Source organism: Epinephelus fuscoguttatus, linkage group LG23 (genome assembly GCF_011397635.1).
Source record: "Epinephelus fuscoguttatus linkage group LG23, E.fuscoguttatus.final_Chr_v1".
Taxonomy (NCBI): domain Eukaryota; kingdom Metazoa; phylum Chordata; class Actinopteri; order Perciformes; family Serranidae; genus Epinephelus; species Epinephelus fuscoguttatus.
In genome coordinates this window covers 13,951,906-13,961,534 of record NC_064774.1, presented here as the reverse complement: position 1 = coordinate 13,961,534, position 9,629 = coordinate 13,951,906, and the positions used below count along the sequence as shown (strand labels likewise).

At 38.1% G+C, this 9,629-nt stretch overlaps 2 protein-coding genes across 2 annotated transcripts; one reads left to right on the top strand and one right to left on the bottom strand.

Annotated features, from left to right (window-relative positions):
• Nucleotides 1-1,301: 1,301 nt before the first annotated feature.
• rgp1 (GP1 homolog, RAB6A GEF complex partner 1) lies at nucleotides 1,302-6,717 on the top strand. The gene is made up of 9 exons (XM_049569265.1): nucleotides 1,302-1,663; nucleotides 1,852-1,967; nucleotides 3,580-3,713; nucleotides 3,877-3,960; nucleotides 4,230-4,379; nucleotides 4,574-4,720; nucleotides 5,128-5,255; nucleotides 5,361-5,538; nucleotides 5,907-6,717. The coding sequence occupies exons 2-9, from the start codon at nucleotides 1,852-1,854 to the stop codon at nucleotides 6,128-6,130; spliced, it is 1,161 nt and encodes a 386-aa protein (XP_049425222.1). The 5' UTR covers nucleotides 1,302-1,663; the 3' UTR covers nucleotides 6,131-6,717.
• On the bottom strand, nucleotides 6,717-9,405 carry msmp1 (microseminoprotein, prostate associated 1). Its single transcript, XM_049569266.1, has 3 exons — nucleotides 9,297-9,405; nucleotides 9,096-9,204; nucleotides 6,717-7,330 (listed from the first exon to the last, which is right to left on the bottom strand). Exons 1-3 carry the CDS (start codon nucleotides 9,403-9,405, stop codon nucleotides 7,153-7,155), a joined length of 396 nt encoding a protein of 131 aa, XP_049425223.1. The 3' UTR covers nucleotides 6,717-7,152.
• Between the last annotated feature and the right edge of the window lie 224 nt (nucleotides 9,406-9,629).

The following is a 9,629-nucleotide window of genomic DNA, read 5'->3' as shown; positions in this document are numbered from 1 at the left end:
ACTAGCGCTCACAGGCTACCCACAAATATTTTATGTTGTTAATTTTATTTTGTTTTACTGTATTTTATTATATTTTATTTAAGCTAAGTTTATTCTTTTTAATTTCTTCACAAAGGATTTTTATTTATTTATTTTATTAATTATGGTAACATTCACATTTATTAAGTACAGCCAGGGTAGCACAAAGACATTGCCGTCACGGAAAACAATTGTGAAGATCTCAGATTGAAAATTGATTACAAATAAAGTGCTTTTAACTGCATGTATTGAATGGAAATGTGATATTAAACAACAACACCCCAGGGGTGGGGTGTAATAAAATAGCAATAATAACAATAAAATAAAATAAACTCTGAACATACAAAGGCAAATTTTATCTCAGTTACCAGATACAGTTAAAACATTTTTTTTAAATATATAACATATGATTTATATAAATTTTAAAGATTTTATGCACAGTTTAAATTAATTTAAGAAAAAAAAACATTTGGGGATGATTTCAGGATTCTGCTCTTTTGTATGAAAAATAGACATTCAATGACATCACAACAGAGCTCATCATTTTTGTTTTTCAAGTCACACTAAATGTAATATTGTCTATATAAATATAAGGTGGAAATGATGGGATGTTTTGTTTTAGCCATTTTTAATGTCAAGCCAAAATGTAGTCAATACACTACATGAGCAAATATAAATAAAATAATATTAATAAACTTAATATATTAAGTGTTTCTCAAAAACAAGTTTTCAAAGTACTCAATAGACCTAAAAAGAAGATACAACGTTCAATTACAAGATTGGAATAGGCTCAGTGTCGCTAAAAACGGAAAGAAAAGAGACACAATACAAAAATAAAAAAAATAATACTACTACTACTTCTACGCATAAGAATAACAAAATAATGATGGTAATAACGATTTGATCAGAAAATGAATGGAAGCAACATGAAAAAAACAGCCTGTGAGTGAATGATGCCTGACAAACTAGATTTAGGGAATAAAACCCCACCAACCGGCAAAGCTGCTCCTGAGACTGTACCATCTGGATAAAAAAGGGGGGGGGGGTGTCTTTTCCCCTATTTATTAATCTTCCCTCGAATTAGCATCCATCGACGCATTTTCATAAATAGACAGTTTATAAAGAGTTCATAAAATAACTTCGGCAGAATGTGACATGTCAGCTAACAAGAACAAAGGTAATATGTCAATACTGATCTTACGCCTCCCTACAGTAAGTTTCCATAGCAACATTCCACCTCTGGTTCGCTGTGCCACGGGACGTCTTCGAAATGGCCGACAAAAAACTTTACCGAAGTTTTACTTTGCCGTTTAATTTTATAAAAACAATGTTTAACTGACATGAATATGACGCTGTGGCATTAAATATAAGTCACACTATATAAAACTGTCTGTTTGCTGATATTTGGTTTTCATTATCCATCAGTTTTGTTTTCCTTGGTGCCTGTTTAGTCGCACAGCAGCGGAAGTAGAACATCTTCGTTTGTTGTTTACTGTAGTTGGAGTGCAAGCTAGCAGGACGCGCAATGCCTAGCTCTGCTGGAAAGACGGTTAAATATTGTATTGTTTTATTCGAGAATTAACTATAGGTGCGTCCTGGGATAAGACAACGTAACTGTGTTGCCGTAGTGTCGTTTGAGGCCAAGGTATGTGCCAGCTACCAAACAAGTTTACTTCTATCCAGCGTTAGCTTGTAGCGGTATGTTTGTGCAAAGCTTCAGTATTACTAGGACAACGAAACGACGTATTTCGGATCCCAGTGCGTTTTGTACTCCACATTAGTCATTTGAGGTTTAATTTGTTAACGTGGTGTTGTTGGGGCGTTACTTCACAGATGATCGAGGTGGTGGCCTCCATGGCCCGAGGCCCCGTGTTTCTCGCCGGGGAGCTCATGGAATGTCTCATAACATTCACCAACCCGATGTCCCACCTCTCCACCTCTGCCAGCAGGTAGGAGTTAACCCCAGCTTTCATCTCTTCACCCATCATACACCTGAACATAGACATTAAGATGCCACCGAGTTTGAAGTGTAAAGATTGCCAGACAAATAATGAGAACTATTAGAGAAGACAAGTGGAAGAAGGATACATCTCATGAACCAAGTTTAGAAAGAACACCAATATAAACAAAAATTACTACAGGAAACCACATGTTGAATTTAATGTGCTGTAGATAGAAGACGAAGGTTGTCCTTGGTGTTAACAAGAACTGGTACTCCACTATATGTAACTGATGTAGGCAAACATCAGCATTTATGTTATTAAGATCAAAACGAAGGTTGAATTTGAAGACGTGTGTCCCGTACAAGGGGGTAGAAGTATGGAAGGGGCCATTCCCCCAACACATTACGCCCCTGGCCCACTGTTTGGCAGCTGTAGTGATCCTTTCACAAGATGGTCTCTAGTTCATGATATGAAACTTAATATTTTTGAGTTAGTTAACTGTTGATCAGCCAAGACATTCTCACTTTCATTTTCTGAAATTTCATAAACCACCTAATAATTGATTAACTGAGAGAATAATCTGCATTTTATTTATTATTGAAACAGACGTTAGTTGTGGCTTCAAATATGCACATTTAGAAATAAAGGTGCTGACTGTATGTTGAGTTTGAGCTTCCATCTTAGTGCTTATGAGCTGAATAATTGTTTAGCTGATAATCAACTATTTTTAGAACATTTTGTTGTTGTTTTTCCCTGTAATCTTGGTATTGTTGGGGATGCTGATGAGAATTTGTCTTTGTATTTTGGTGCATAATGGTCACAGTGACCTACGGTTGCACTCAGTGTGAAATTCTTTGCTGATATGGATGTTTATAATAACAATTTGGCAGATACTAATGTTTTTATGTTGTTGTTTATTTTGCTTTTGTTGTTATTTACTCGCCCTTTTGTGTCAGGGAAAGAAAAAAATCTACACAATAATAATATAACTGAACTGTTTTAAAGCGATTAAATCCTTTGTTACACTACCTTTTAAATGAGCATGAATGCAATCATTCATAAATTTGTGTGATTGCACGAATGCAATCACACAAATTTATGAATCAGTCTTCAATATAACCTTTCACATGACAAACATCTTTACAAAATACTGCTTCAGAAGCCCTTTTTCACTGTATACAATATATCATTGTTCCCCCTCTAATATCTATTTTATATTGCCATGAAAACATCAACCCCCCCCCAAATCCTGTATTGAATAAACAGTAGAAAATAGTAAGAAAATAGAAATGCTAAAAAGTCAAGAATCGTAAACATAAAATAGAGATTCATCATAGACATTGGTAGCTTATATTTGTAGGCTTTACATCAATGTAATATGCAGTGTCTGTGAGGCGGAATAAGAGTTTCGCTGTTTATGGGACCTTTGAAATGTTTTCATTTTGAATTTGAAGATCTGTGCATCATTATGGCAACACAGTCATCTTGGTTGTGGTGTAGTGTCTTGTGACCCCAAATGGACTGGGACCATGTGATACAGGCCACATAAATCAATCATTTAATCAATCACTCTGTAGAGTTCCCTTTGTAATCTTTGTCTTTTCTGTATGTGTCTCAGTGAGATGCTGGCATGGGCCAGTGCCCAGATCCACTGCCAGTTTCATGCCAGTGAGACCAGAGTGTCCCTGCCGGCCCAGGGCAACAAACAGGACGTCCAGGCTGAGAGCAACACTGTGCTTATTCCAAGCAGAGGTGAGTGTTGGGAAGAAAAATACAATCTGAGATAAGCAGAAATTAAATAAGTTTTATTGCAACATTTCGAAGGATTTCAGAGGATTTCTGGATATTATTAGCCTCCTTGCTTTGTGTGCAACATGTCTGGATTTACCTGGACATTAACTCCTGTCCTCTACAGGAGAGCGAGGTCAGTGTGTGCTGGACACACCGCCCAAGATACTATTCTGTGACCTGCGCCTGGATCCTGGCGAGAGCAAAACCTGTACGTGTGTACATATGCATAATTCACAAGCTTTAAATATGTGAAATCTACTTTTTCAGTGACTGTCATAACAACATGACAAATTAATACTGCGTCTAAAAGAAGAAATGAAAACCATAGTGCGTGTCTGAACCCCCTTACCTTATATAGACTTTAAATGTTTCATATCTAATTTTTTCCTACTAATGGTCATGTAACATTTATAAATGACTATATTTGTTTCTGTCAGTGATTCAGACAGTCTGACCTGCGTACTAACTCTCTCACAGATTCATACAGTGAGATCGTACCCATAGACGGTCCTCCTAGTTTCCGTGGCCAGGCGGTGAAATACGTCTACAAACTGACCATCGGCTGCCAGAGAGTCAACTCGCCTATCAAACTCCTCAGAGTTCCTTTCAGAGTGCTCGTCCTGCAAGGTGAGATTCATTTGGTTAACTTATAATTGCTTGTATTTTGCACTGCAAAGCTTCAAGTGCTCGTCAGGTGTGACACTATTTGCTGTGAAACCAAAGAAATATTTTTGTGGTAAATAAAATGTTTTTATTTTGTCTTTTGACTGTTGTCACACTGTGACATCTTGAACATTGTTATTTTCCTGTCTGACCTTTAGGCATGCCAGAGCCTCCGTTTCCCCAGGATGAAGAGGTTTCTCCCTCCAACCCGTTTCTGGAGGAAGAGGAATCGAGCCGCAGGGATGCTCGGCCTTTGGAGAGAGCTCTGGACATGCTGATGGTCACCACCTCGAGACGCTGTCCCCGTAAGTCGGACTGTGTCGCTGTTTTTCGCTGGAGTTTAAAGCAGTTTTTAATCCTGTGTTGTCAATGTCAGTTGTTGTTGCTTTTTTATTGTCTTGAAGTTTAATATTTTCAGAGAACAAATTAAATTTATAGCAAGAAATAAAACTGTGTTGCCTCACTAGCTTAATTGCTACATCCATATCCGCTTTCAACCTACATTTGACATTTAAACCTATCATATGGACACTGAACACTAAAACAAATGTCAAAAACAAAAAACAAAGTAAAAGAAATGTAAGTTAGACACTAATAGTAACAGTATTCAGCTCTGAATTTTGTGTTTAATCTTTTTTTTTCTAATATATATTTTCCACAGTTTTTATTTATTTGTCCACATTTGACTTGTGTGTTGCTTTGTTTCGTCCAGACATGTTTAATATCACCAACATGCGTGGCAAAGTGGCGAAGTTCTGCATCTTTAAGACTGTGTACAGACTCGGGGAGGACATCATCGGCACGTTCAACTTCTCAGAGGGAGACATTCCCTGCCTGCAGGTGTGTTTACTGCTCTTGTCTTTGTACATTGATGCACTTTCTGTTTTGCTTCACATTAGTTTTTAAAATTTAAATAATAATGTCCTGTATATATGTGTGTTCCAGTATTCGGTGAGCCTTCAGAGTGAGGAGGAGATCCAGCAGCAGTACCAGCGGCGCCCCGGACAGGTCATCAGTGTGACTGGACACGGGCGACACATGGAATCCTGCCTCCACACCGCCTCCAGCCACTTCTCTCTCCCCATCCCCCTCAACGTCACGCCAGGTTTCAGCACAGACATAGGTCAGTCAGTTTTCTGTCTTTTCATCACTGTTACAAATGCGGCCAGTATCTCACTATCACTATCCTTATTCATATTTTAAGAAGCTACAAATTATATTCAGCCACAAAATAAACCTGAAAAGCTGCAAATCAGATCTGAATTGCAAAGAGCTGTTGCATAGAGATGATACACCATCTCATCTAGTTGCATTGGTGTGAACCAGCAGGTTTTTAGAACGTTGCAGAACGGTGCATTGTAAGTAGCTGCCTGTTTCAACTCATTCCATCACGAATCTTTGGTGTGAACTGGGCTTTAGTGGCATCTAGTGGTGAGGTTGTAGATTGCACCCGTCAACTAAACAACCAAAATTTGATCTCTGCCTCTACAGTGATGCTGAGATGGCGCCTTCACTTTGAATTCGTCACCGCCAGAGAGCCTATGGAGCCGCCCACAGTCCTGCAGAACCAATCAGAGGTCACAGTCTGGGCCGGGGCGGAGAACGTCGATGTGGATACCTTCAGCTGGGATCTGCCGATCAAAGTGCTGCCCACCAACCCGGCCTTGGCATCCTACATGTCCCACTTCACAGGGACCAACAGCATCAACATCTGACTGTCGTGTGTGTGAGAGACTGTCAGTGTAAGACAGCCGAGTTAATGCTGTCTTTCAGAGGGTGTTGACTCTGTGTGTTTGTATGAGTGAGTGTGTGAAATAGAGACAGAGTCTGTTTTTTCTGTGGAGATGAGAAGTGTTAGCACACAGATGCACATTTCAGGAACAAAGGAGCATTATTATTGTTGTTTCCGTTGTATATGCAGAGCCAGTAATGGATTCCATATGTATATTATGCAACCTATGTTTTGCCTTTTCCATATGCATATTGCATCTTAACTTTAAATACGCCTTTCATTTTGGACCTCATGACGTGCAACTCTCTCTGTGGTTGCTGTGCAATTCTGTATTTATTTCACTTTTTATTCCTTTACTTGTGCACACTTGCTCTTTTTTTATTTCATGACACAAATGTTTCTCACTCAAAATATTTTTACTGTTTAACTATTTTTCTTTGGGCTTTTGCAAAGACTGTATCATGTAAATACTCAAAGAGAAAAATTAATTAAATGTGTGATTTATATTTTGATAGAGTACGTGTGAGGATTGACGTCACAAAATCCAACTTTTTTAAAATTGTTTTTATTTGGAGGGTAAATGAGTTACAGCAGAGAACAGGTCAAATTCAACAGGAATTGTTATATATATTAATGTACGTATGTATTTGTTCATATTTACAATAAGTTGTTATTGGATTAATTAAAGAAGCAGACAGACAGCTTACTGTAATAACTAAGCTCAAACATATACTCAAAGTGAAGCTTCATCTAAAGAGTGACGCCTTGATTTCCTAAATTTGTTAATATGGTTCATCATGTGGTGCTCAGTGTTTATAACATCCTCTGCTGCACAACACCGCAGGTTAACTTAAATATATTTCACAGACAGTTTCACTCTACGTTGATAATACAATCCAAAATATGCTGTTAATTGTTGGTGTATAAAGTGGTTATTAAACTATAGTGAGTATTGGTTTCACAGGCCAACAGGTTGAACAGATAGGCGCTGGTCTGAGCAGGTTTCTACCCGTCCAGTTGCTGCTGCTGCTGCAGCTGAAGCGATCCATGGCTCGGGTCCTGGAGGTCCTGGCCTGGGGAGCAGGGCAGGCGGGGGTCGGCTGTCTGGACCAGGGACACTTTGCAGGTCACTGGCTCCACCCGCACCTCACACCACGCGGGGAAATCCACCGGCCGATGCACCCTGGGCAGATTCAAGGTAAAGAGTGTTTTTTTGCAGTTTCTCAAGGACTACTGTGGCTTAAAAACTCTTATTTTGTCATGTGGACTTTAAACTCCTAACACTGGTGGAGGTTGCAGATCATGATTGATTTTCTAAGACAATGAAGTCCTAAAAAACATTTTCAAAGAAAGAGGCCTGAACAAAAGCAGCTAAAATGGTCTTGAACTTTTAATGCAAGCGGTGCAAAGTACATTTACTCAAGCAGTGTACTGAAGTAAAGTTCAGAGGTACTGGCACCTTAATTATTTCCCTCCATTTAATGCTACTTTATACTTACACTCTGCTACATTTCAGATAATTTCATCCCACAGTATTTAAACATAAAATTTCAGAAACCTTGTAAAAAAAAAAAAAAAAAAAAGGTTCCTAATGGGAGTAATGAACTGGAGAAGTTTCACAGTCGGATTTTTATAAAATATATCTTATCTTTACTCTCATACTCCAAGCTAGAAATCCCCTCTTCAGTCACACTTACAAATACCAGACTTTACAGTTTTATTCCTATCTATATTCTGAAGGTTTTTACAGAGAGGTTTATTCATACATCATTCATAGCCTGAATTATAGAACATTTATTCCCAAAAACATGGCAAAAAGTATTTTTTTAATGGCTTTTGACAGTATTTTCTGATTAATGGAGTAATAAAAAGAGATATGTAATATTCTATATGTAAAAACCTTTGACTAATGTGTCAACAAAAATAAACAAGAATTTTATGAACAATTTTGTTCTTGAAATGTATGCAAATCAGAAGTTATGTAATGATACAATGCCTCATTTGTATATTTAAACATAAAATTTAAGCAAATTTTTAATGTAAAAAATAATTGTCTGAATATAAAGAATCAACTGGGGAAGTTTGATGGTGATATCTGTTGGCTTAAAATTTGTCCCTTTTCACCAGCATTGGCTCCCCGTAAGATATAAAGCATAAAAGCAACTTAGAAAATGTACTTTTTAATTTTACGAAGGTATAAAATTTGATTACAAAATATGATATATAATTATTAATGTATCCTGAAACATCCAAAACTACAATAAAGAGTTCCACTCAGTCTCAGATGAACTACAACATTGAAATACTGTTTTCGTCAGTAGTATAGATTTATTTATTTTTTTACTTTTTCTCTGTTTTGTTGTTTATTGTTCAGCTGAAGTTGAGCGGAGGTCCGTTGCATAAGCCTGTTTTTTACCTCCCTGACACATTTCTTAGTTTTGTAATTGTCTGGATTTTATGCAGTTTTATTTGTGTGCAAATAAAATGAATAAATAACATATAAAAATGGTAAATAAAAAAAAGTAATAAGACAACAATATAAAAACACTCTGAGGCAGCTGCAGTTTGACAGTTGTAATTTAGTCATTTTTTTTAATAGTCATTAATAGTGGTTTTTATCAAATTAGGACTGCAACATTTCCTTATTGATCTGTTTCATTACTTTAATTTGATTAATTTCTCAATTAACTGATAGTCGTTTAATGGCAAGAATGTCAAAAAACGATGAACAATGTCTTCCCATTCTACATTATTTTCCTTTTACTACCTAAAGGTGTATTTTGTTGGTGGTACTTAAGTAAAACTTTGAATCCAGGACCTGTAACAGTATTTTTTAAATCACGGTATCGCTACATTTACTCAGGTAAAGAGCCTGAATACTTTAACAGCGCCGAGCAGTAACTGTGTTCATCTGGACGCCAAACCACACAGGTTGTTTGTGTACTCACGTCTCGCAGCAACCAACGCCAACAGGGTGCAGACAGGTGCACTGCATACAGGCGTTGTCCATCCAGGTTTCCCCCAGTGAGAAGTGCCTCCCCTCGAACACACACAGCGCTGGAACAACACATGGCAGTAGATAATCAACTCAGACAGAATATATATTTCATTTTAAAGTCAAGATAAAATTTGAGAGCGTGTGAGCTCACCTCTGGAGTTGAAGTGGCACTCCATGGGTGCAGCAGACGCACAACTGGTCCACAGAAGAAACCCTGCAGCTGCAAGCACCCAGTGAACCCCGGCAAGCTCCATCTTCATCTGGTCGTTTCAGCTTCTGGTTCCTCTTCTGTCTTTGCTCCCTTATTTATACATCCCGGGGCTTTACGACTGTGGCGTGGAGGTGTGGTCAATGCCATCATGTGGCCCACAGGCCTGGCTGGAGAAGGTGTCAACGGTGCCATCCGTTGGGGAACAAGGAGGTGGTGGTTTGTGTGTGTTTGTGGGTGGGGGGTAAAGATCTTGGCGCTGTTTTGGCACTCTGG

Bases quoted from the DNA above. Each gene is read 5' to 3' on its own strand.
- msmp1 (XM_049569266.1), bottom strand. From the start codon at position 9,405: ATGAAGATGGAGCTTGCCGGGGTTCACTGGGTGCTTGCAGCTGCAGGG. The intron at 9,205-9,296 runs GTGAGCTCACAC...GTGTTGTTCCAG, and splicing joins GTGCCACTTCAACTCCAGAG to CGCTGTGTGTGTTCGAGGGG. The intron at 7,331-9,095 runs GTGAGTACACAA...GAATCTGCCCAG, and splicing joins GGCGTTGGTTGCTGCGAGAC to GGTGCATCGGCCGGTGGATT.
- rgp1 (XM_049569265.1), top strand. From the start codon at position 1,852: ATGATCGAGGTGGTGGCCTCCATGGCCCGAGGCCCCGTGTTTCTCGCC. The intron at 3,714-3,876 runs GTGAGTGTTGGG...TGTCCTCTACAG, and splicing joins TGTGCTTATTCCAAGCAGAG to GAGAGCGAGGTCAGTGTGTG. The intron at 5,539-5,906 runs GTCAGTCAGTTT...CTGCCTCTACAG, and splicing joins AGGTTTCAGCACAGACATAG to TGATGCTGAGATGGCGCCTT.